The sequence below is a fragment of the Salvelinus alpinus genome, chromosome 12 (genome assembly GCF_045679555.1).
Source record: "Salvelinus alpinus chromosome 12, SLU_Salpinus.1, whole genome shotgun sequence".
In the NCBI taxonomy this organism is placed as follows: domain Eukaryota; kingdom Metazoa; phylum Chordata; class Actinopteri; order Salmoniformes; family Salmonidae; genus Salvelinus; species Salvelinus alpinus.
In genome coordinates this window covers 3,660,376-3,687,253 of record NC_092097.1, presented here as the reverse complement: position 1 = coordinate 3,687,253, position 26,878 = coordinate 3,660,376, and the positions used below count along the sequence as shown (strand labels likewise).

The window sequence follows — 26,878 nt, the reverse complement described above, 5'->3', positions numbered from 1 at the left end:
TTCTAAAAAATATAAAAACTGAGCTTGACGTGATAATATAATTTCCTCCAAGCAAGCCATGCATTCACACGTCTTCTAGTGGTTGAAGAACTGTCTTGAAAGCAGGCAAGTAGACCTAAGTATTTTGTGCAAATGGGGGATATGACGACACGCTTATTCATAGAAACATAATAACAAGATTCAGGCATTTGCCATTAGATGATTTTTGGAATGGGTAGTCTGAAATATCTTTTCGTAAATGTGAGTGAATGTTTCAGTCCAAGAGTCTCTCTTCTCTGGCACTAGAGTCCTGCATCAAGCAGTAACAAAACTCCGGGTGGTCCCGGAGTTGAGAGAGAACTTGTAAATACATTGGCGCAATTACAAATGTGGACTGACGATTTTCAAAATATAGGCACTGTGGACTTTCGGTTTCTATCCCTCTAAAACCAGACTGAAAATAAATTCTAAATAACAAACTGGCTTTATTTACCACAGTGTGAAAGAGTGACAGGCCCTCTATATAAAGTGAGTTTCTGTAACTGAATGAAAGAGAGTCCAGAGAGGATAGGGAGGGGAAAAGGGTTGCCCATATTTTCAAGACCTGAGCTACTTCATTTATTTATGAAGTGTACTAGTGTACTAGTTAAGTACCAACATTTTTTCTGATGGTCTTTAAAAAATAAATGTTTTGACCAAGTTAATCTGCACAAGTTGTGTGCGTTCAATTATCTGTGACATTGTGGTTACAATGAAAAATGTCAACTAAATAAATTGAATAAATTCTATTAAAAAAAGAATAATCAGATGCGTGTTGCAAGCTTGTAATTTTTCCTGATTACATTTTTTTTGTAAGATTTTATTTGATCTTTTCAGACAATACAAAACATACACATACAAATAACAACTACATCACACCTGCCCAGTGGGTTGTTTGAGCAGACACATGCACATTTGTGGCCTGCTGGAGGTCATTTTGCAGGGCTCTGGCAGTGCACCTCCTTGCACAAAGGCGGAGGTAGCGGTCCTGCTGCTGGGTTGTTGCCCTCCTACGGCCTCCTCCACGTCTCCTGATGTACTGGCCTGTCTCCTGGTAGCGCCTCCATGCTCTGAACACTACGCTGACAGACACAGCAAACCTTTTTGCCACAGCTCGCATTGATGTGCCATCCTGGATGAACTGCACTACCTGAGCCACTTGTCTGGGTTGTAGACTCCGTCTCATGCTACCACTAGAGTGAGAGCACCGCCAGCATTCAAAAGTGACCAAAACATCAGCCAGGAAGCATAGGAACTGAGAAGTGGTCTGTGGTCACCACCCGCAGAATCACTCCTTTTTTGGGGGTGTCTTGCTAATTGCCTATAATTTCCACCTTTTGTCTATTCCATTTGCACAACAGCATGTGAAATTTATTGTCAATCAGTGTTGCTTCCTAAGTGGACAGTTTGATTTCATAGAAGTGTGATTGACTTGGAGTTACATTGTGTTGTTTAAGTGTTCCCTTTATTTTTTTGAGCAGTGTATTTCAGCACCGTTTCGCGCTGCTCTGAGACCAGCATGGGGAATGGTCTTGATAAACAGATTTTTCTTTTCACGGAATCTCCGTTTGGGTATTAGTTAGACTACAATTAGCGTTGTTATTATTTTGCTCTTCACTCGCAATCGATTAGTAGCCTAGGCCTACTCCCGACCTGTCACGTTGTACAGAGCCATATTTTTAGCCTAGGCTACTGTAAAATGCATCTTCATTTTTCTTGGAATAGAAACACCATAATATTAATACATGTAATTCAGCTACATTTATAACAGTATAAACAGCACAACAAATACAATAATCAATCGCATATAGTCTGTTCTAACAAAAAAAGGTTTGAAAGTCTCTAGTACAGCCAATATTAAAAACAGTCAAAGGCATTCGTGAATTCAATCCCTTAAGCCGACACTTTGCGATTTATTCATTGTTTCATTATTCAAGGCTCCCTTTGTTATTTTGTTGTATAACTAAAATGCTTGACTGTATTTAAAAGACATGGATGGCTCGTATGCTGTGTGATGACATACACAAATGAATGAATGATTGATTGATGTACTGTACATTGTAGTCGGCCTTTATGCCAATAAGTAAGTTACACTAAAACAGCTACAGAAAACAAGACTCTTAGGCCTACAGCTCCATGTCATTTCAATAACTTAGCTTCTCAAAGATGCCCTCTGGTCGTCCAACTAGTATTAATGGCAACAATGGTTGACAGTAAAATACTATGACGTCATGCACTCCAACATGCCATACCATTCCGCAGCACTCATCAAGCGTGCAATGGTATGACGCAACTTTTAAAGGAATAACCACTGTATGTAAACATATAGGCTACGTGTTTAAAGTTTTGCTGTATGTGATCCCATAGGCAGCGCCATTTATAGGCTACAGACGAATTTGACTGGTGAACACGAGAGGTGATCTTTTACTGTGAAGTATTTATGCTACTACTGTATGTAGCCTACTGTAATTTCAATTTTTGTTTTGAGTAGCTTAGACAATGTTTCAGAATTCACGGGCAGTCCAACATATTTAGGTTCAGGGAAAAGTCGATGCAAAACATTGTTGAATTCAAACGTGCTGCTGACAACAACAAAAATACAACATTCTGCCAACACAGTACATAGACCGGTAGCTTATGTAGTATGGGTAGGTTAAAGTATTGCTGTGCGATAGGTGCACAACACCATAAACCTATTTAATCTCACAGCCTATACCAAGGGAAGACATAGAAATAAAATAATCTATTGACAAACAAAATATTGAACAACAATAAAGTCTATCCTTCGCTTAGGGGGATATAGTAGCCTACTTTTAAAAAGTTTCCAATATACAATCAATCTGGCAGAATGCCCGGACAGGCACTTACTATAGGCAGCATGCATGTTTAGTTTGAAAAAGTCACTGCAAAATATAAAAACATTGTGCTCACACCTCTACAGGAATGTGATCAAATATGCCATTGTTCTTTATTTTACAAACTGGCGTGGCCTAAATCCAATAGCACCAAATTATAAATAGCATTATTGTCATCATAAAAGGTGAACGGGAGGGCTTTTTTTTAATGCTTGTTCAAAGGCGTACATTTTTATGACAGGTCTGATTTATAATGGGAAACGTGTGTGATTTATAATGGGAAACGTGTATGCATGGCATGCGCCGATATTTAGTTTGAAATGTACACATCGGTTAAAAATGAGGCCCCGGGTGATTACGTTTTGATTACAAAATGTGTTGCAACAACAGTGTCTGTGTCCATCTGGTATCTTTGAAGGTATTGTTTGGGAATAATTGCAACCGAGTGATGGGAGATCAAAGAAAGACGTATCTCTGTGAAGGTTTGTTCGTTAAAGGAAAGAAAAGACCTTCAGTTAACGTTGATCTTTTCCAAGTTGGCAAGATGTGCTGGTGGCATTCGCTAATGCGAGCAGGAATTTTGACTCTACTCACCCAGATCGCTCGCACACACTCACACAAGCACTCACCACTGTTATTAGTGCCAGCAGTGATGTAGTGGGTAAACTATAAACTCCAGTGGGCGATCGAGATAAGACGAAAAACCACCGATATGAACCAAAATATGACATTTTGGGGGTGCTAGCGAGCTCCTACTGAAATTGCATTTATTTAATCATTTCTTTGCACCTTTACCCCAAAAGAAGGGCGTGCTTTACTTTGCACAACATTTATTATTATTATTATAAAAAAAAATTATTTCACCTTTATTTAACCAGGTAGGCTAGTTGAGAACAAGTTCTCATTTACAACTGCGACCCGGCCAAGATAAAGCAAAGCAGTGCGACACAAACAACAACACAGAGTTACAAATGGAATAAACAAGCGTACAGTCAATAACACAATAGAAAAAAAAGAAAGTTTATATACAGTGTGTGCAAATGGCGTGAGAAGGTAAGGCAATAAATAGGCCATAGTAGCGAAGAAATTACAGTTTAGCAAATTAACACCGGAGTGATAGATGAGCAGATGATGATGTGCAAGTAGAAATACTGGTGTGCAAATGAGCAGAAAAGTAAATAAAAACAATATGGAGATGGGGTAGGTAGATTGGGTGGGTTATTTACAGATGGGCTATATACAGCTGCAGCGATCGGTTAGCTGCTCAGATAGCTGATGTTTAAAGTTAGTGAGGGAAATATAAGTCTCCAGCTTCAGCGATTTTTGCAATTCGTTCCAGTCATTGGCAGCAGAGAACCGGAAGGAAAGGCGGCCAAAATAGGCGTTGGCTTTGGGGACGACCAGTGAGACATACCTGCTGGAGCGCATGCTACGGGTGGGTGTTGTTATCGTGACCAGTGAGCTGAGATAAGGCGGAGCTTTACCTAGCATAGACTTATGGATGACCTTGACCCAGTGGGTTTGGCGATGAATATATAGCGAGGGCCAGCCGACTAGAGCAAACAGGTCGCAGTGGTGGGTGGTATAAGGGGCGTTGGTGACAAAATGGATGGCACTGTGATAGACTGCATCCAGTTTGCTGAGTAGAGTACTGGAAGCTATTTTGTAAATTACATCGCCAAAGTCGAGGATCGGTAGGATAGTCAGTTTTACAAGGGTATGTTTGGCAGCATGAGTGAAGGATGCTTTGTTGCGAAATAGGAAGCCGATTCTAGATTTAATTTTGGATTGGAGATGTTTAATATGAATCTGGAATGAGAGTTTACAGTCTAGCCAGACACCTAGGTATTTGTAGTTGTCCACATATTCTAATTCAGAACCGTCCAGAGTAGTGATGCTAGTCGGGCAGAGCGGGTGCGGGCAGCGAACGGTTGAAAAGCATGCATTTGGTTTTACTAGCGTTTAAGAGCAGTTGGAGGCCACGGAAGGAGTGTTGTATGGCATTGAAGCTCGTTTGGAGGTTAGATAGCACAGTGTCCAAGGAAGGGCCAGATGTATACAGAATGGTGTCATCTGCGTAGAGGTGGATCAGGGAATCACCAGCAGCAAGAGCGACATCGTTGAAATATAGAGAGAAAATAGTCGGCCCGAGAATTGAGCCCTGTGGAACCCCCATAGAGACTGCCAGAGGTCCGGACAACAGGCCCTCCGATTTGACACACTGAACTCTGTCTGAGAAGTAGTTGGTGAACCAGGCGAGGCAGTCATTTGAGAAACCAAGGCTGTTGTGAGTCTGCCGATAAGGATACGGTGATTGACAGAGTCGAAAGCCTTGGCCAGGTCGATGAAGACGGCTGCACAGTACTGTCTTTTATCGATGGCGGTTATGATATCGTTTAGTACCTTGAGCGTGGCTGAGGTGCACCCATGACCGGGTCGGAAACCGGATTGCACAGCGGAGAAGGTACGGTGGGATTCGAGATGGTCAGTGATCTGTTTATTAACTTGGCTTTCGAAGACCTTAGATAGGCAGGGCAGGATGGATATAGGTCTGTAACAGTTTGGGTCCAGTGTGTCTCCCCCTTTGAAGAGGGGGATGACCGCGGCAGCTTTCCAATCCTTGGGGATCTCAGACGATATGAAAGAGAGGTTGAACAGGCTGGTAATAGGGGTTGCGACAATGGCGGCGGATAGTTTCAGAAATAGAGGATCCAGTTTGTCAAGCCCAGCTGACTTGTATGGGTCCAGGTTTTGCAGCTCTTTCAGAACATCTGCTATCTGGATTTGGGTAAAGGAGAAGCTGGGGACGCTTGGGCGAGTAGCTGCGGGGGGGGGGCGGAGCTGTTGGCCCGAGGTTGGAGTAGCCAGGAGGAAGGCATGGCCAGCCGTTGAGAAATGCTTGTTGAAGTTTTCGATTATCATGGATTTATCGGTGATGACCGTGTTACCTAGCCTCAGTGTAGTGGGCAGCTGGGAGGAGGTGCTCTTGTTCTCCATGGACTTTACAGTGTCCCATAACTTTTTGGCGTTAGAGCTACAGGATGCAAATTTCTGCTTGAAAGAGCTAGCCTTTGCTTTCCTGACTGACTGCGTGTATTGGTTCCTGACTTCCCTGAACAGTTGCATATCACGGGGACTATTCGATGCTATTGCAGTCCGCCACAGGATGTTTTTGTGCTGGTCGAAGGCAGTCAGGTCTGGAGTGAACCAAGGGCTATATCTGTTCTCAGTTCTGCATTTTTTTGAACGGGGCATGCTTATCTAAGATGGTGAGGAAGTTACTTTTAAAGAATGACCAGGCATCCTCAACTGACGGGATGAGGTCAATATCCTTCCAGGATACCCGGGCCAGGTCAATTAGAAAGGCCTGCTCGCAGAAGTGTTTTAGGGAGCGTTTGACAGTGATGAGGGGTGGTCGTTTGACCGCGGACCCGTAGCGGATACAGGTAATGAGGCAGTGATCGCTGAGATCCTGATTGAAGACAGCAGAGGTGTATTTGGAGGGCAAGTTGGTCAGGATAATGTCTAAGAGGGTGCCCATGTTTACGGATTTAGGGTTGTACCTGGTGGGTTCCTTGATGATTTGTGTGAGATTGAGGGCATCTAGCTTAGATTGTAGGACTGCCGGGGTGTTAAGCATATCCCAGTTTAGGTCACCTAACAGAACAAACTCTGAACCTAGATGGGGGGCGATCAGTTCACAAATGGTGTCCAGGGCACAGCTGGGAGCTGAGGGGGGTCGGTAGCAGGCGGCAACAGTGAGAGACTTATTTCTGGAGAGATTAATTTTTTTAATTAGAAGTCCGAACTGTTTGGGTATGGACCTGGAAAGTATGACATTACTTTGCAGGCTATCTCTGCAGTAGATTGCAACTCCTCCCCCTTTGGCAGTTCTATCTTGACGGAAAATGTTATAGTTGGGTATGGAAATCTCAGAATTTTTGGTGGCCTTCCTAAGCCAGGATTCTGACACGGCAAGGACATCAGGGTTGGCAGAGTGTGCTAAAGCAGTGAGTAAAACAAACTTAGGGAGGAGGCTTCTGATGTTGACATGCATGAAACCAAGGCTTTTTCGATCACAGAAGTCAACAAATGAGGGTGCCTGGGGACATGTAGGGCCTGGGTTTACCTCCACATCACCCGAGGAACAGAGGAGGAGTAGGATGAGGGTGCGGCTAAAGGCTATCAAAACTGGTCGCCTAGAGCGTTGGAGACAAAGAATAAAAGAAGCAGATTTCTGGGCATGGTAGAAGAGATTCAGGGCATAATGTGCAGACAGGGGTATGGTGGGGTGCGGGTACAGTGGAGGTAAGCCCAGGCACCGGGTGATGATAAGAGAGGTTGCATCTCTGGACGGGCTAGTTAGGCTGGGTGAGGTCATCACATGTGTGGGAGGTGGGACAAAGGAGGTATCTGAGGCATGTTGAGTGGGACTCGGGGCTCCGCAGTAAACTAAGACAATGACAACTATCCTAAACAACAGTGTGCAAGGCATATTGACATTTGAGAGAGACATAAAGCGAGGCATAAAGCAATCACAGGTGTTGATTGGGAGAGCTAGCTATGGCAACAACGGGTAAGACAACAACAGCTAATCAGCTAAGACAACAACAACAGGTAAAATGGCAATGAATGGGCAGAGAGGGTCGGTTAACTACAGTACACACAGGGCCTGAGTTGGGGCCGACAGATAAACAAAAAATAAACAAAATGGAGTACCGTGATTAATGAACAGTCCAGCAGGCATCAGCTATGTAGCCAAGTGATCATAGGGTCCAGTGAACAGCAATAGATGGAACAGGGAAGCTGCGGGGTAGTCGTTAATACGCTAGCATGCGGGAGACACGCCATTTAAAGTTAGCAGGCTGGGGTATGTAGAAGCGTCTGCTCCGACGTGCGGCGAAGGCCGGTTGAGGGCGCAGCGGATGGAGTTAAGTCGCCGGACCAGTCGTGGTGGTACGGCGGGGGGCCGTGTCGACAAAGGGTCCATACCAGATGGCGAAAGAGGTAATTGTAGTTGTAGTAATTTCGTTTGCTCGCCGGGAGATGTGCCTGGCTCACGGCTAACTGATGCTGGCTTCGGGGCAGGGGCGTTAGCCACTATAGCCATTTGTGTCAATCTCATATTCATTATCTCCAGCACAATACCAGTGTCTGCATGTGAAGACGGCGCGTTTCTATGATCTGTGGTAAAAATATGATGATGTCATCAGGTAGAACTTTTTTACCTTATATATTTTTCTACAACCCTTTCAAATGCGCAGTTTTCTCATATGAAGACATTTCCAACTTTAACATGAGACAAGACAGGGTTGTCTTCTGTCCCCTCTGCTATTTCCCAATTGAGCCGTTAGCTATAGCAATAAGGGTCTTAGAGCATAAAGTGTCACTTTATGCGGATGACATGCTACTTGACCCTTTATCTCGTCTTCCAGAGATCCAGGATCTACTAAAGAAATGTGGTAAAATATCCCGGTATAAAGGGAATATACAAAAAAGTTAATTGATGTCTATTAATCCTTCAGCCGTGCAAACACATTTTTGTCATGTGCCCTTCAGAGTGAGTACATAGAAATGTAAGTACTTCTAGAGATCTCACCCCCTGGGTGGTCTAGCACTTCCGAACTTTCAATATTACCCTGCTTCCTCTCTCTGTCTCATCTGCCTCCTCCTGCATTGCAGCTTGCCTCACCACTGTGTCACTACTCTCTTTTAAGCAGTTTAATACATGAAAGCTGTATATACATGAGATTAGGTCCAGCAGGCTGTTCCAACACATAAAGACATTCATTCTTACAGTGCAAAAGGCCCTTAGTTGACTTGAAAATGTTATATTCCATACCAATTTAAAAGAGAAACTACTTATTCATATTTTTGCTAAGATAACAGATTCTCTCAGGTGACCCCATTCAATTGCAGGGGACCCCACATGGGTCCCCGATCCCAAGATTGGGAACCACTGCATTACTAACCTCTCTCTCTGCTTGCTTCCTCTCTATGTGTATCCTTTGACTCCTGCATTGCAGTCTGCCACACCACTGTCTGTCTCAATACTTTCTGTAAAGCAAGGTTATTTTGTTGAGAACTTACACTACCGTTCAAAAGTTTGGGGTGACTTAGAAAAGTCCTTGTTTTTGAAAGAAAATCACTTTTTTTGTACATTAAAATAACATCAAATTGGTCAGAAAAACAGTGTAGACATTGTTAATGTTGTAAATGACTATTGTAGCTGGAAATTATTTTTATGAAATATCTACATCACTCCTGTGTTCCAATGGCCCGTTGTGTTAGCTAATCCAAGTTTATCATTTTAAAAGGCTAATTGATCAATAAAAAACCATTTTGCAATTATGTTAGCACAGCTGAAAACTGTTGTTCTCATTAAAGAAGCAATAAAACGGGCCTTCTTCAGACTAGTTGAGTATCTGGAGCATCAGCATTTGTGGGTTCGATTACAGTCTCAAAATGGCCAGAAACAAAGCACTTTCTTCTGAAACTCGTCAGTCTATTCTTGTTCTGATAAATTAAGGCTATTCCATGCGAGAAATTGCCAAGAAACTGAAGATCTGGTACAACGCTCATTCACAGAACAGGCCAAACTGGCTCTAACCAGAATAGAAAGAGGAGTGGGAGGCCCAGGCGCACAACTGAGCAAGAGGACAAGTACATTAGAGTGTCTAGACTGAGAAACAGACGCCTCACAAGTCCTCAACTAGCAGCTTCATTAAATAGTACCCGCAAAACACCAGTCTCAACGTCAACAGTGAAGAGGCGACTCCGGGATGCTGGCCTTCTAGGCAGAGTTGCTCTGTCCAGAGTCTGTGTTCTTTAGCCGATCTTAATCTTTTCTTTTTATTGGCCAGTCTGAGATATGGCTTTTTCTTTGTAACTCTGCCTAGAAGGCCAGCATCCCGGAGTTGCCTCTTCACTGTTGACGTTGAGCCTGGTGTTTTGCGGGTTCTATTCTGGTTCTAAAGAAGGCCAGTTCTAACATAATTGCAAAAGGGTTTTCTAATGATCAATTAGCCTTTTAACATGATAAACTTGGATTAGCTAACACGGCGTGCCATTGGAACACAGGAGGGATGGTTGCTGATAATGGGCCTCTGTACGCCTATGTGGTTGTTCCATTAAAAAGTCTGCTGTTTCCAGCTACAATAGTCATTTATAACATTAACAATGTCTACATTGTATTTCTGATCAATTTTGAATTAATTAATTAAATAATTTGATGTTGTTTTAATGGACAAAAAAAATACGCTTTTCTTTAAAAAACAAGGGAATTTCTAGGTGACCCCAAACTTTTGAACGGTAGTGTATATGACCCTCTTTTGTTAAGACTACAGCTAGCTTAATTTCAGACAACACTCCTGTTGAGGTCAGGCTCTGTTTAACGTTATCTATAAACTTCCCCCTTCTAGCCAGCTAGGGAACGTTAGCTAGCCACCTGACTGAATATCAGCGACTATTTACCAGTTGTACACTCATTCTCCGAGAGTCAGGTTTTTGTTTGGGGGAGATGTCTGTTGACAGGGCAGGAGTCGAGGGACGTTAAAAAAAAAAATGGCTTATGTCCGGCATCTCACAAGCCCACTGTCAGCGGCATCTCTACTTGCCCCTTCTCTACTTATTTTACGCCTGCTACATTATCTCTCACTGGGGTCAGGGGATATAGAGAGAGGAGCAACATTCTGTTAATTTTATGGATCTCTTCCAAACAGGTTGGGGAGCTTCTCCGTAGTGTTTGTGTGTGTGCAGGCAGGCTAAATAAAGCCAGAATTACAGAGCAGAGCGGCCTGTAAAACAGCTGTGTGCAGCAAGCAGAGAGCCTAGATTCCTTGGCCGGGGTGAGATTGCAAAAGCCTGTGATGTGGTTTGCGTATTGCTATATAAATATAGTAATCCAAAAAAGAAGATGGTAAAATGGAGGCCCTCGCAGAACAATAATGTGCCGCCTCTGCTCTGGGCAGGTTGAGATCTTTCTTTCTCTTTCGTCCTCCCTTTCTCACTCTTCTTCCGTTTGGTTGTTTTGAAGAGAGAGAGAACTATTTCATAGAGAAAGTAGGGCTGTTATGGTGTGGAGTGGGCTGTGTAAAATGGAGAGAGAAAGGCAACTGGTGAAGCACACAGATCACTGCTTCTCGGTGTTGTGGTTACAGTGTTAATGGAACAGTTCTGGATCCCGGAGCCACAGAAAAAGGCACACAATGTTCAGAGTGGCAAGGAAAGAGAGAAACAAAACGAAGGATGGTGAGTGAGAGACTGGAGGGGAAAGAAGAAATTGTGTTTTTGTTTGGGGTCTTTTGCAGGACGGTGAAATACCTGTGTTTCGTGGTTGATACAGTGCTGTACCAAAATGCTTTTGTCATAAAAATTCCCAGATGGGAGTAGGATGAGCTTGAAAGGTGTGTGTGTGTGTGTGTGTGTGTGTGTGTGTGTGTGTGTGTGTGTGTGTGTGTGTGTGTGTGTGTGTGCAAAAGTGTGTTTTTAGAACCAGACACAATAACCTTACATGATGTGGTCAAACAGCTCCGCCCCCCCCCCTGTTCCAACACACCCAGTTCCAGCACGCACAAACGCACGCACAGGCACACACAAATCCTGCGGGCTCGACAGACAGACAACCCCTGCAGCAAGCGTCTAGGCTTGCTGCAGCTGCCCTCAGCTGAGCTCAATCCTCGCGCACGCACCCACACGCACACACACAATTAAACAAGGTCTCTGACCCAATTCCAGCCAAGGCTGTCCATAATAATGCTCTGCTCTGCCTTTTTAACAACACTATCAACAACGCAGGTCCTACAGGCCCTAGTTTTGTCGCACCTGGACTACTGTTCAGTCGTGTGGTCAGGTGCCACAAAGAGGCACCTCAGAGAATTACAACTGGCCCAGAACAGGGCAGCACGGCTGGCCCTGAAATGAACACGGAGAGTTTACGTTAATAATATGCAAGTAAATCTCTCATGGCTCAAAATCGAGGAGAGATTGACTTCATCACTACTTGTTTTTGTAAGAAGTGTTGACATGCGGAATGCACCGAGTTGTCCGTTTAAACTACTAGCATACAGCCCGGACACCCATGCATACTCCACAACACATGCCACCAGAGGTCTCGTCACAATCCCAAAGTTAAGAACAGACTATGGGAGGCGCACATTACTACATAGAGCAATGGCTACATGTAACTGTATTCCACATCAGGTAACTGATGCAAGCAGTAGAATCACATTTAAAAAATCGAATAAATAAATACACCTTATGGAACAGCGGGGACTGTGAAGAGACACACATACACACGCCTAAACACACACGATAAAACACACACGTACACATTGATTTTGAATTGTAGATATGTGGTAGTAGAGTAGTGGTCTGAGGGAACACACTTAATGTATTGTAGATATGTGGTAGTAGAGTAGTGGCCTGAGAGAACACACTTAATGTATTGTAGATATGTGGTAGTAGAGTAGTGGCCTGAGAGAACACACTTAATGTATTGTAGATATGTGGTAGTAGTGGTCTGAGGTAACACACTTAATGTATTGTAGATATGTGGTAGTAGAGTAGTGGCCTGAGAGAACACACTTAATGTATTGTAGATATGTGGTAGTAGAGTAGTGGCCTGAGAGAACACACTTAATGTATTGTAGATATGTGGTAGTAGAGTAGTGGCCTGAGAGAACACACTTAATGTATTGTAGATATGTGGTAGTAGTGGTCTGAGGGAACACACTTAATGTATTGTAGATATGTGGTAGTAGAGTAGTGGCCTGATGGAACACACTTAATGTATTGTAGATATGTGGTAGTAGAGTAGTGGCCTGAGAGAACACACTTAATGTATTGTAGATATGTGGTAGTAGAGTAGTGGCCTGAGAGAACACACTTAATGTATTGTAGATATGTGGTAGTAGAGTAGTGGCCTGATGGAACACACTTAATGTATTGTAGATATGTGGTAGTAGTGGTCTGAGGGAACACACTTAATGTATTGTAGATATGTGGTAGTAGAGTAGTGGCCTGATGGAACACACTTAATGTATTGTAGATATGTGGTAGTAGAGTAGTGGCCTGAGAGAACACACTTAATGTATTGTAGATATGTGGTAGTAGAGTAGTGGCCTGATGGAACACACTTAATGTATTGTAGATATGTGGTAGTAGAGTAGTGGCCTGATGGAACACACTTAATGTATTGTAGATATGTGGTAGTAGAGTAGTGGCCTGAGAGAACACACTTAATGTATTGTAGATATGTGGTAGTAGAGTAGTGGCCTGAGAGAACACACTTAATGTATTGTAGATATGTGGTAGTAGAGGTCTGAGGGAACACACTTAATGTATTGTAGATATGTGGTAGTAGAGTAGTGGCCTGATGGAACACACTTAATGTATTGTAGATATGTGGTAGTAGAGTAGTGGCCTGAGAGAACACACTTAATGTATTGTAGATATGTGGTAGTAGTGGTCTGAGGTAACACACTTAATGTATTGTAGATATGTGGTAGTAGAGGTCTGAGGGAACACACTTAATGTATTGTAGATATGTGGTAGTAGTGGTCTGAGGGAACACACTTAATGTATTGTAGATATGTGGTAGTAGAGTAGTGGCCTGATGGAACACACTTAATGTATTGTAGATATGTGGTAGTAGAGTAGTGGCCTGAGGTAACACACTTAATGTATTGTAGATATGTGGTAGTAGAGTAGTGGCCTGAGGTAACACACTTAATGTATTGTAGATATGTGGTAGTAGAGTAGTGGCCTGATGGAACACACTTAATGTATTGTAGATATGTGGTAGTAGAGTAGTGGCCTGAGAGAACACACTTAATGTATTGTAGATATGTGGTAGTAGTGGTCTGAGGGAACACACTTAATGTATTGTAGATATGTGGTAGTAGAGTAGTGGCCTGAGGTAACACACTTAATGTATTGTAGATATGTGGTAGTAGAGTAGTGGCCTGAGAGAACACACTTAATGTATTGAAGATATGTGGTAGTAGTGGTCTGAGGTAACACACTTAATGTATTGAAGATATGTGGTAGTAGTGGTCTGAGGGAACACACTTAATGTATTGTAGATATGTGGTAGTAGAGTAGTGGCCTGAGGTAACACACTTAATGTATTGTAGATATGTGGTAGTAGAGTAGTGGCCTGATGGAACACACTTAATGTATTGTAGATATGTGGTAGTAGAGTAGTGGCCTGAGAGAACACACTTAATGTATTGAAGATATGTGGTAGTAGTGGTCTGAGGGAACACACTTAATGTATTGTAGATATGTGGTAGTAGAGTAGTGGCCTGAGGTAACACACTTAATGTATTGTAGATATGTGGTAGTAGAGTAGTGGCCTGATGGAACACACTTAATGTATTGTAGATATGTGGTAGTAGAGTAGTGGCCTGAGAGAACACACTTAATGTATTGTAGATATGTGGTAGTAGTGGTCTGAGGGAACACACTTAATGTATTGTAGATATGTGGTAGTAGAGTAGTGGCCTGAGGTAACACACTTAATGTATTGTAGATATGTGGTAGTAGAGTAGTGGCCTGAGAGAACACACTTAATGTATTGTAGATATGTGGTAGTAGAGTAGTGGCCTGAGAGAACACACTTAATGTATTGAAGATATGTGGTAGTAGTGGTCTGAGGTAACACACTTAATGTATTGAAGATATGTGGTAGTAGTGGTCTGAGGGAACACACTTAATGTATTGTAGATATGTGGTAGTAGAGTAGTGGCCTGAGGTAACACACTTAATGTATTGTAGATATGTGGTAGTAGAGTAGTGGCCTGATGGAACACACTTAATGTATTGTAGATATGTGGTAGTAGAGTAGTGGCCTGAGAGAACACACTTAATGTATTGTAGATATGTGGTAGTAGTGGTCTGAGGGAACACACTTAATGTATTGTAGATATGTGGTAGTAGAGTAGTGGCCTGAGGTAACACACTTAATGTATTGTAGATATGTGGTAGTAGAGTAGTGGCCTGAGAGAACACACTTAATGTATTGTAGATATGTGGTAGTAGAGTAGTGGCCTGAGGTAACACACGTAATGTATTGTAGATATGTGGTAGTAGAGTAGTGGTCTGAGGGAACACACATAATGTGTTGTGAAAAGTGTTATGAAATGTAACGTCATGGAATATTTGTGATTGTAGATAACTGGCTTAATGTTGCTGGACCCCAGGAAGACTGCCTTGGCAGCAGCTAATGGGGATCCTTAATAAATACAAATACATCTCAACTGCACAAATTGCGTTAGCCTTGGCTTCATGCAACCACTTACGGGCCATTTAATAAAGCTCCTTAAACAGGATGGAACAGATATGAATCTAGGCATGTGCCCACTCACTCAACACCTCCGCTATACACTGGACATGCAAGCTGCCAGGCAGATCTCCAGTGAAGAGCTTTAGCACAAAGTTTCACACTGTGGATATTGACCGTCGGGAGAGTTGATAAGGGGTATACAGTGGCATGATTCTCAAAATACACGAGGTATTCCACAGTACGTCATAGGGAGAGAGGTGATGTGTGTGAGCTAGAAGGGTTTGACTGTACGGGCTTGATGCGCACTTACTGTCGAACACGTGCGCACACACACAAACACTTGTCCACACTCACACACTCACTTACTAGCATGTGTACCGTATACATGGCGTGTGTGCGTGCACTCTCACAAACACACAATCTAAACAAACAAACACGTAAAGTGACACGAACACATGCACACGCAAACATTATACACACACGGATACCCTCTCTCTCTTCTACCTGTCCCTCTTTATCCAGAACTGAATAACCCAAATAAATGCTAACTCCCCCCCAAAAAGTCTCCAGTCTGGCACTCTGGCCAGCATCAGACAACAAAGGTCATGCATGTTAGTGCCTATCCCCTAGGGAAATAACTATTATCCATAAAGCTGAGACGCTTTAATATGGACAACTAGTTGGTTCCAAAGTTGTGTGTTTTCCCGCAATTGCATTTTTGAAATGTTATAAAATCAAGAGGGGCACATGAGGGTGGAAAGAGCATGTGAGAGGCTCGCTCATTACAGCCGCGGGCCCCAGCGAAACAGGCAGGCCAGACACTTTTATTACAGGAATCATGAGGATAATGCACTTTACTGTTGAATAAATTCATGGTTTTATCCCCCCTAAAAATAGACATTTTGATCGAGGTGACCAGGTAGAATGTGCAGCTCGCACCATGCGATACTCGCACAGCCAAGTTAAAGGGTCACAAAATGCGACTAAATGGTCGCATTCTGGAGCCCTACCGGGACTAGACTGATAACAACAGACGGGATGGGGGGGGGGGGGGGGGGGGTATATAAAGCATCATACATCTCGGAGCTCAAACTGCTTGCTCGCAAAGCCTTAAAATGCACCCTTATCCCTCACAGGCAAGTCCTCACATGTGCCCGATGGGACCCAAGGAGAGAGCCGTAAGAGGAGAGCTGAAGGGAGTTGAAGAAGAAGCCGGATTGGCTTGATAAGTAGGGCGAGGGAGTAAGGTACGCGGTCAGGACTCCCTTTGTGAAGTTTCCCCCCCCTTGTGTTGCTGCGAGGTTTTGCCACGTCTTGTGACTTCACCTCATTTCCAATGCAAATGGAGGCTGCTTGGCTAGCTAGTGTGTCAGAGCAGATGAGTGAAGACTTCAAAGGGCAGAGGCCTGTGTTTTCTCTATGACTGGGGAGTGAACGGTATTGATGAGATCATCAATACCACTAGCTTGCTAACCCACGGATATGTGGGTAGGTGGCTGGGAAGGGTGTGCACTCAGGGTTATGGAGAGTGACTAAAATAATCTTACCCTGCAATTACTGTACATACAAGATCCGGGGAGGGAGTACATTTGAAGGTATAAGCAAATAGTAAACTCCACAAAGTTACAGTCCTTCAACTTGAGTCAACGATCTAGGGTCCTGGAATATGATATGGAAATTAGGGTTTGATTAAAAATGGTTTCCAATAAGCAGTCACAAACGCTCTAAAAACAAGATCGTGCAACACCCTTACTTTCTCCCTGTCCTACATGTTCAGATAGTACCTCTCCGTTTCAGAGCGTTTTCGTACGTTTCATGCCCACTGAACAGGACCCTGATGATCATTAAACCCTGTTTAATGCCTTTTGTAACTATATGTTACTTTTGACTGGCTTCTGAAGGGAAAAATATATTCTTCCATTTTTAAAAAGAACAAGTGTAGGAGAAGTCATAATATCTAATGGTAGCCTAATTTGACCATTCACTTGTGATTGGCCACTTCAAAACATTTCAATCCAACCACTTTATTTTCGTTTCATTTCAGGAGGGAAGGGTTACTGGACAAAACCTGTATCCTGTCCGGAGGAATATTCCCCATGTCATTTCCTTTTAATTAGGAGCAGATTAGATTTTTTTTGTCACTGCCTGGGCCAGTTCTATGCCGTCCAGACGGGTACACTTCATAATCGTTTGATTCTCCAAAAGTAAATAGGAAGTGCCACTCCAATAAACAAACACAAGATGGCGTGTTAGTTAGCCTCACTGAAAAGAAAGCGCCTGATAGTTCTGAGGTAACGCTTAGGATGACCACAGCTTCAGTATTATGCCTCACACACAATGGGTGTATCCAATGTGTCATACTATGTCCTATTTAGTCGGTTTTTCTGTCAACATGGAATATGCGTTGAATGCCAGGATGTCCTAGTTAATTTAGTATTTTCATAAAGTAGGAATTCACTGTACAGGAATTCTCTGCGAAGGGAATCACCCTTTTTAGACCCACAATTGAATGCAACAGGCTGTAAAAAGAAAAGTGAGCAAATGGTGGTTGACAACATGTAGCATGTAGACCTAGTGCATAACAGTAGCATGCAGTAGCTTACTGCATACATTTTTACTAACAGTATGTTCTAAATAGTAGGCTATATGTAGTACAGGGTAAATATTCTTATGAGAATTCCCAGCCATTGTGGTGACGTTCCCAGGAGACACTGAAAAGTATTTCCACATAATTTAAGAGATTTACAGCATGGCAAGAAACACACTAAAATAGGCCTAGTGGTCGCCGAAAACAGAGAGAAATAACAGTCTTTGTTACTCTCCCAAGTCTAATTTGATCACAATCAAGACACTACTTCACAATGAGAAAGAGCAGAACAGATTTGAATCTAAATCATCTGAACCTCTCAGCGGCCACACTTTGATTCCATAGACGGGGGAATGGGTTATTATTTCTCCTGCCAACCTGCAGCTGTTCTCTGTACTTTGCTGTTCTCAGTTCTGCGCAGACAGTCACCTGAAGTTCAGACCTATGAGAGCTAGTCAGACAGACCCGCTTCTTGCCCAGTGCTTAAATTTGTAAATCGGGAGGTGCCGGAACAAAGAGTGAGCGTGAGAGGGAGGTGACCTGGGGAGCTCTGAGGTACCAGAACACATGAGAAAAAAAGAGAAAAAAATCCCTTTTATTATAAAGCATTGCATTTGCATAGTGGCATAGAGCAGAGGCACTTACAGAAGTTGCACACATGGGGAACATTTTTAGTAGCCTAGGGTCCGAGAAGAATGTGGCCTTTTATAAATGCATTTCATGCAATACTATGTCGTTTTCCATGACTGGCTACTTTGGCAGAACCTTTTTTAATTCAGCAGTAATGACTGAAATGACAGGCTACTTTGACACTGACAAACTGAGAATCTGATATCAATAAAAAAAGACCTTGTCTTGAATCCATCGATAGCCTAGGCCTAGGTGTGTGGAGACATGTTGTCGGCTACATATATGAGGAGGGAAAATACTTTCCAGTTTCACTGACCCACTCGCTGACGCGTTTCACTTTGTAAAACAATATTTGGAAGTTGATCAAATATTTTGGTAGTCTACGGCAGAAAGATTAGTCTTCTCTTTTCTGCGGGAGTTTGTGTTTTCCCGCAATTGTATGTGAAATATTGCCAAAGGCCTGTTTTGACTGCATGTTGTTTGTTCACTGACAGACTTGCCACACATTCCCGACAGTAGGCTTTGCTTTGTTATTGGGCTACACACAATCCACAGCTAGGCTATTTTTTTAAAGAAACTATTGATCCTCTGTGGCTACATTATGGGCCTTATCATGGTGTAGTAGGCTATTCTGAATTATTTGACATTTTTTCCTTCTCCCTTAACCACGGCCACGCGTTGGTCTCGGGATATATCGGTGAGAATATCGGAATTGGCCAATGTTAGCCAAAAATGCCAACATCGCCATCAGCCGATGTGTAAAACCAGGTGTCAAAGCTGAAGGGCATACCTATATAACGTAGATAGGTGACGTAATGACGTCACAAAAAAATACAGCGCTTACACGTGCAACACAGCATTCCTAACCTAGCCCACTGTCACGCCCTGGCCTTAGTATTCTTTGTTTTCTTAAGTATTTTGGTTAGGTCAGGGTGTGACATGGGGAATGTATGTGGTTTTTGTTGTGTCTAGGGTGGTTGTAAGGTTTAGGGGGTTTATTAGAGTAGTTGGGTTTATGTTTAGTATAGTTGTCTAGCTGTGTCTATGGTTGTGTGTATGTTTCTAGGTATGTCTATGGTTGAGTGTATGTTTCTAGGGTTGTCTATGGTTGCCTGAGTGGTTCTCAATCAGAGACAGATGTCGTTCATTTGTCTTTGATTGGGAGCCATATTTTAGGCAGCCATAGGCATCAGGTTTTTGTTGGGTCGTTGTCTAGTTCTGTTCTATGTCTAGGTCTGTGTCAAGGTTGCATGTTTGCATTTTGTCGGTTAGAGCTTCACGGTTATCTATTTGTTGTTTTTGCTTCGTTGGTTATCTTCTAAATAAAGAGAAGAGGTATTTTTTACACGCTGCGCCTTGGTCCTCTCTCTCTCCCATGGACAATCGTGACACCCACAACATCTGCGGTGTGGATCTATTTTGAAGTTTCAAAGGAAGAAAACAAAAAGGCCATATGCAATGTTTGTGACGCTATTATTTCCAGAGGAGAGGAGAAATTGAAAGAAATTGGTTTTACTGGTAATGGGGACATACGTAAATGCCAACAAATAACTTTTTAGTCAGTGTGTGTGTGTCTCTGTGAGAGAAAGACGCATTGTATTTTCATTTTCTGTTACTACATCGGCCAACATTTCCAATGTTGATCTATGCCTAATGATCCTTTGGAATGCAAGAATAATGCAATATGTTGTATTAAATGTACTAACCCCCCCCCCTTTCCCATTATTTGCAGATACTAGGATACCTGACAGAACCTACTATTCCTAGGAATGAAGATCCACTTGGATACTGAAGAAGTAACAAGCACCGTTTCCCCATCCTAGCTAAAGCTGCGCGCAAGTATCTTGGTTCTCCCTGTACTAATGTGGACAGTGAGCTCCTTTTCAGTGCAGCTTCACACATTGTAGACGGGGAAAAAATCAGACTCTCTTGTGACAAAGCCGAGCAGGTCCTCTTTGTGAAGAAAAACCTCCCCCAAATGTTAAAATTGTAAATTGTCAAAGTCATATTGTAACCCAGCCATCTAGAGTCACTGGAAAAAATGTTTACTGAGCACAATGGCTTTTCTGTTGTTCATTCATGGCTGGTATAGGTCACGATTTTCATTTCATTTAAAACAAAGCAGTTGTGTTTGTTTTTGTTTTGTTCCTAAATGAAAGATGAGATGTGTTGGACATTTGCTCTCATTTTACTAGTCAAATCAGTTGAGCACATTTGAAAAGTTTAAGTTGTGTCATTTATAGCAGTTTATGACAGCCGAGAGACAGTCATTTTTTCAAGCAGTTAAAGCTAAAATGATTAACTGCATTTTAGTTTAAACCAATATTTATTTCAAAGCTTTTAAGTTTCTCCATACGGTCAAGATTGGATAGTAAGACGAGCCACCAACCACTTAACCATCTTTGTAATGCGGGGTAGCTGAAATATGTGTCTGTTGTGCGATAAAATACATTCATGGATGTGTCATTTTTCTAATTTACCAGTTATTAAACAATCTGTTCCTAACTGAACATAATGGCACTTTGTTTCAACTATTTAACTGTACTGGAATGCTTAAAAGGCTGCTAAAATGTTAAATATCGGTATCTGGGGTATTTTTGGCAAGGAAAATATCAGTTATCGGTATCGGCCAAAAATGTAATATCGGTGCATCTCTAGTTACAATGTTGCGCAAACCATAAGTCCGGGCCAACCCAACCCGAATCAACTCTTAGACTATCAGACCAGGCCTGAAAATCTACTTTTTTACATTATGTTTTTTTGGGGCAGGATAATTAACGAATGAACTTTGATCGCTTTTATTATCATTTTTTACATTGAAAAAAGTAAAAAAATATTTTTCATGCCACGAGATGTACCGGATCCGGCCAAATACCCAGATCCGGTCTGTGGCTGGGTACGTTCCCACCTTCTGTTTTCCTGCTCATCTCCAAAGTGAGGCTGCAGAATAATGATTTTGCCTGCCTGATTCCCAGCCTGGCTCACAGGTGTGTACGTGTGTGTGTGTGTGTGTGTGTGTGTGTGTGTGTGTGTGTGTGTGTGTGTGTGTGTGTGTGTGTGTGTGTGTGTGTGTGTGTGTGTGTGTGTGTGTGTGTGTGTGTGTGTGTTCTCTTTTCACAATAAAAGCCCTTGCCTTTAAAAAAAAAGTCCAAACTGCAGATGGAATTACAGAGTTACACAATACTAAGTCTATTTTCTTTTTTTATTATTTCGCTACAAATGATTATGCCTATCTTCACTGCACTGGAGCCATCATTTCTTCAAACTTTTGGCCGAGAATATGGACAGAACCCACAGCATATCATATTTGGTATCTAAAGTTTACAATTGATTGAGAAATTAATTTCCCTTTGAAAATAGTGCGACAACCATCCCTTGCCAAATACCCTTCCTTGTTTCTAAACCTTGGGAGCATTTAAGGTGGATTTAACGTCTGTAAGCCTCATTAGCGTTGGTGAGACTGCTCTGTTGGTTTTGCACCTCCAAGTATACACCAAACTGCTGTTAGTTAGTTGGTTGTAGAGCAGCATTTACTGTGGCTTATACTAGAGGTCGACCGATTAATCGGAATGGCCGATTAATTGCACTCCACGAGGAGACTGTGTGGCAGGCTGACTACCTGTTATGCGAGTGCAGCAAGGAGCCAAGGTAAGGTGCTAGCTAGCATTAAACGTATCTTATAAAAAACAATCAATCTTAACATTATCACTAGTTAACTACACATGGTTGATGATTTTACTAGTTTATCTAGCTTGTCCTGCATTGCATATAACCGATGCGGTGCCTGTTAATTTATCATTGAATCACAGCCTAACGGGTGATGATTTAACAAGCGCATTCGGGAAAAAAGCACTGTCATTGCACCAATGTGTACCTAACCATAAACATCAACGCCTTTCTTAAAATCAATACAAGTATATATTTTTAAACCTGCATATTTAGTTAATATTGCCTGCTAAGATGAATTTATTTTAACTAGGAAAATTGTGTCACTTCTCTTGCGTTCCGTGCAAGCAGTCAGGGTCTATGCAGCAGTTTGGGCTGCCTGGCTCGTTGCGAACTGTGTGAAGACCATTTCTTCACACAGAATTGTACATAATTATGACATAACATTGAAGGTTGTGCAATGTAACAGCAATATTTAGACTTAGGGATGCCACCCGTTAGATAAAATACGGAACGGTTCCGTATTTCACTGAAAGAATAAACGTTTAGTTTCCGAAATGATAGTTTCCGGATTCGACCATATTAATGACCAAAGGCTCGAATTTCTGTGTGTTATTATATTATAATTAAGTCTATGATTTGATAGAGCAGTCTGACTGAGCGGTGGTAGGCAGCAGCAGCAGGCTCGTAAGCATTCATTCAAACAGCACTTTCCTGCATTTGCCCGCAGCTCTTCGCAATGCTTCAAGTATTGCGCTGCTTATGACTTCAAGCCTATCAACTCCCAAGATTATGCTGGCAATACTAAAGTACCTATTAGAACATCCAATAGTCAAAGGTATATGAAATACAAATGATATAGAGAGAAATAGTCCTATAATAACTACAACCTAAAACTTCTTATCTGGGAATATTGAAGACTCATGTTAAAAGGAACCACCAGCTTTTATATGTTCTCATGTTGTGAGCAAGGAACTTAAACGTTAGCTTTCTTACATGGCACATATTGCACTTTTACTTTCTTCTCCAACACTTTGTTTTTGCATTATTTAAACCAAATTGAACATGTTTCATTATTTATTTGAGACTAAATTGATTGTATTGATGTATTATATTAAGTTAAAATAAGTGTTCATTCAGTATTGTTGTAATTGTCATTATGACAAATATATATATATATATATATATATATATATATAATATATAAAAAGATATATATATTTTTTTAAATCGTCCGATTAATCGGTATCGGCTTTTTTTGGTCCTCCAATAATCGGTATCGGCGTTGAAAAATCATAATCTGTCGACCTCTAGCTTATACCCCTGATAGCATTACCATGCCTATTAAAGGCAAACTCATATTTATATTTTTGGGGAGAGAGAGAGAGAGAAACAGATTAAAAGAAAACCTGAACCTCTGCCCTTCATGTTTGTATAATGGGAGAATATCGTATTACGATTAATTACAGTATCACGATGTCGATATCTCGAACTGAGGAAAGTTCTTTTTGATTCCTCTCCGCGTCTGTCTTGCTGGGAAGGAATCAGAGCCTCGACAGAATCAAATGATCATCAACAGGAATTTGTCACATCAAGAAACACAAGATGTTTTTGGTTTCTAGTCTGGGCACAGCAAAATAGCCATTAAAGGTAATAGCTTTTTATTTATGATAGACATAGACAATTTGGTATAGTGCATCAAAAGCTATTTTCCACCAGTGTTTATCATCATTGCATCTAATGAATAGGCTAAGTGTTGAGCAGTATTGGAAGCATAGACATACACTGAGTGTACAACACATTAAGAACCCCTGCTCTGAAAGCTATGATCCCTTATTGATGTCATTTGTTAAATCCACTTCAATCAGTGTAGATGAAGGGAAGGAGACAGGTTTAAAAAATGATTTTTAAGCCTTGAGACAGTTGAGACGTGGATTACGTATGTGGGCCATTCAGAGGGTGAATGGGCAAGACAAAATATTGAAGTGCCTTTGAAAGGGGTATGGTAGTAGCTGCCAAGCGCAACGGTCTGTGTCAAGAACTGCAACGCTGCTGAGTTTCACGCTCCACAGTTTCCCGTGTGTATCGAGAATGGTCCACCAACCAAAGTACATCCAGCCAATTTGACACAACTCTGGGAAGCATTGGGAGTCAACATGGGCCAGCATCTCTGCGGAACACTAAAAACACCTTGTAGAGTCCATGCTCCGACAAATTGAGGCTGTTCTGAGGGGAAAAGGGGTGGGGGGCTATTCTCAGTGTATAGGCTAAAGCGTTACTGAATAAGTTAGGGGGGAAAGAGAAGATTGTGTACTGAATAAGTGCATTGTATAGGCCTAATGTGACAAATACCATCCTGAGAAAAGTGTGGGTTGCGCAATAGCTTTCACTTCTGTCATCCCATGTAGAACTGTACATTCGACTGGCTTGCCAAATGTGTGCTCTTTAGAACGCCAGACAGCGCCAAATCAAAGCTTGAGATGAGCTCCCCGCCAACCCCACCCACACAGTCAGATAATAAGCGTTGAAATAGATTTGAACATATTATTTTAAATGCGCAGAGAGAGAGAGAGAGAGAGAGAGAAAGACAGAGAGCATTCCCAAATAGACTGAGTTGTTGGTTAACAGAGGCAAACAGAGGTAATATCCTCATTCTGGCAGTGGTATTTAGATTTTCTGATTTTGAAGCTCGCTTGGGCATCCACCACATCTCGTTGTTTTGGCAGGCTGTCTAGACGAAAGGAAGTGACTTCACAGTGTATTTAGACGTGCACTTTACACTTCATCTTCAATTGAGAATTGCCCTACCACAGAAAAACAAAGCACTTCAGACAGGATACAAGAGGGCACCCTAATTATGGGGAAGCCAAGAGCAGATCACATTCGAAATTCCATAATCGCTGCACAAGCACTAAAAATAGAGACATTTTGGCTCGTTCCTTGCAGAAAATATTTCTCTGGAAAAGAGGAGACTGTACGCAGAAGGAGACAGGAGCTCACAGTCCATTCCTTAGAGGTATTGAAAATGTCCAGATTTTTCTCTAAGATATATAGACCGGTTGTCTCCTTTGGGAAACTCTTATCAAACGAAGGAGCATCTCAATCTCTTGTTTTTATCCCCTCCATCTCTAGACAAAACATCACACAGCTCTTGCAGGCAGAGCTTAGCTTAACTGTCTTTAGAGGAAATTCCTCTTTTCTCTTAAATTACTTTTTGAGACTAGAGGGTCTGTCAGAGTAATATTCATCAAAGATGATACATTAATTCCACTTGCCCCTGCCAAAATATGAGTCAATCAATAGACCACACATCATACGTAGGTAGACATGTCCAAGTGGATTTAGATGGGAAAATAATTGTATTATTATTGTTGTTAATGTTTAATAAATGTCCCCTCAACTCTAATTACACTATTTAATAAAAAAATATTTATATTTGTTACCCAATTTTATTGGGTTTATTAAATTAAATTATTCATCCCTGTCTGAAAAATCAATCTATTGATTTAAATATCCAAAATACTACTGTTTGCTGTCACTCCACCATTGAAGATTTTGGATCACATGGTATGAACAAGATTTCACTTGTGAATAGAGCTCACTTCAATAACCTGAATTTGCTTTTATTGCTTATAGACATACACAATTAATTTACAAGGTTCGTAGTATAAAACATATTCACTGAGACACCTTTTATAGAAGTGTAATTGACCTTATTTAGGGGCAATTAGTGTATATCAGAGATAGCCAGACGTCTGGCTTGCACAAAAATAAACTTTGTTGTGACGACCAGATAAGCGTTCGTTTCATCATGTCAAACAATGGCAGACAGTTTAGACGTTCAGTTCAGAAAATCCCAATGTTAAGGACTAAAAGTTGCTTGCTGGGAGTTAACTCATGATATAGGCTGACAAACGTTGCACACACAAAAAAACAGGGCAGTCAGCCAGAAATTGTGCTGAATTGAAAGTATAAAGAGGTGGGATATCTAATAGTTTGCCTACCTGCCACGCAATGGAAGCCTGTGCTAGCTAATAGACCAAATCAAGCTTGGTCAGTCCAAGTGGGAAAGAAACGTGCAGAAAAGTAGCAATAGTTCGCTTGAACATTACAAAAAAAGTACTTACTGATCTCCATGCTTTGGAATGAAGTCGAGCGTTTGCAGTTACATGTACAGGATACATTGGTCTGTATGGCCGCTGTACCGTTTATTAGACCCATGAAGTTGAACATTTACATCTGGAAATCTAAACGAAAAACGTCTCGTATCTATCCAGTTCACTTTTCATGCGCGCGGAGGGGCAGGAATCACAAAAAAAAACATACGATATTTTATTTCTCGGTAAAGTCTTCAGCGGGTGGAAGTCAGTGGTCTAGGGTCTCAGTTGCCTTCGTCCTCCCCCTCCCCCTACCCGGACCGCAGCCTGCCGTCGGTACTCCAGTATCCCTGATGTTAGTGAACAGACAGCTTGTGCTACTTTGTATCAGTCTGTCTGCTGGGCTTCTGAGCTCACCACCTCATTCAAGTCCAAGTCGGCTGAGCTCCTATTGGGGGGGTCCATGCTATCCGGGATCCTTGGGACGTCCCTACCCCCCCCATTGAAGTTTACATTTAAATAGGTTAATGCAAGGGTTAAGGTTAGGGTTATGGATATTGATATGGTTATGGTTAAGGTTAAGGTTGGGGTCAGGTAAGGGTAGGAGTTAGGGTTAGGATTTAGGGTAGGGACGTCCCGAGGATCCAAATTGCATTTTGTCTATTGGGGCGGGGCTTGGATGCAGACAGGATTACGTCAACATCAGACTTGAACAGGCAACAGTGACAGGATGTCTGTC

At 42.0% G+C, this 26,878-nt stretch overlaps 1 protein-coding gene across 1 annotated transcript in view; it reads right to left on the bottom strand.

Moving 5' to 3' along the window:
* LOC139535386 (protein TMEPAI-like) overlaps positions 1-26,583 on the bottom strand; it is an 80,087-nt gene extending 53,504 nt beyond the window's left edge. The window contains exon 1 of the mRNA XM_071334740.1: positions 26,170-26,583. Coding sequence (XP_071190841.1) covers positions 26,170-26,275 — 106 coding nt within the window. The 5' untranslated portion in view covers positions 26,276-26,583. The remainder of the gene's footprint in view (positions 1-26,169) is intronic.
* Positions 26,584-26,878: the final 295 nt, after the last annotated feature.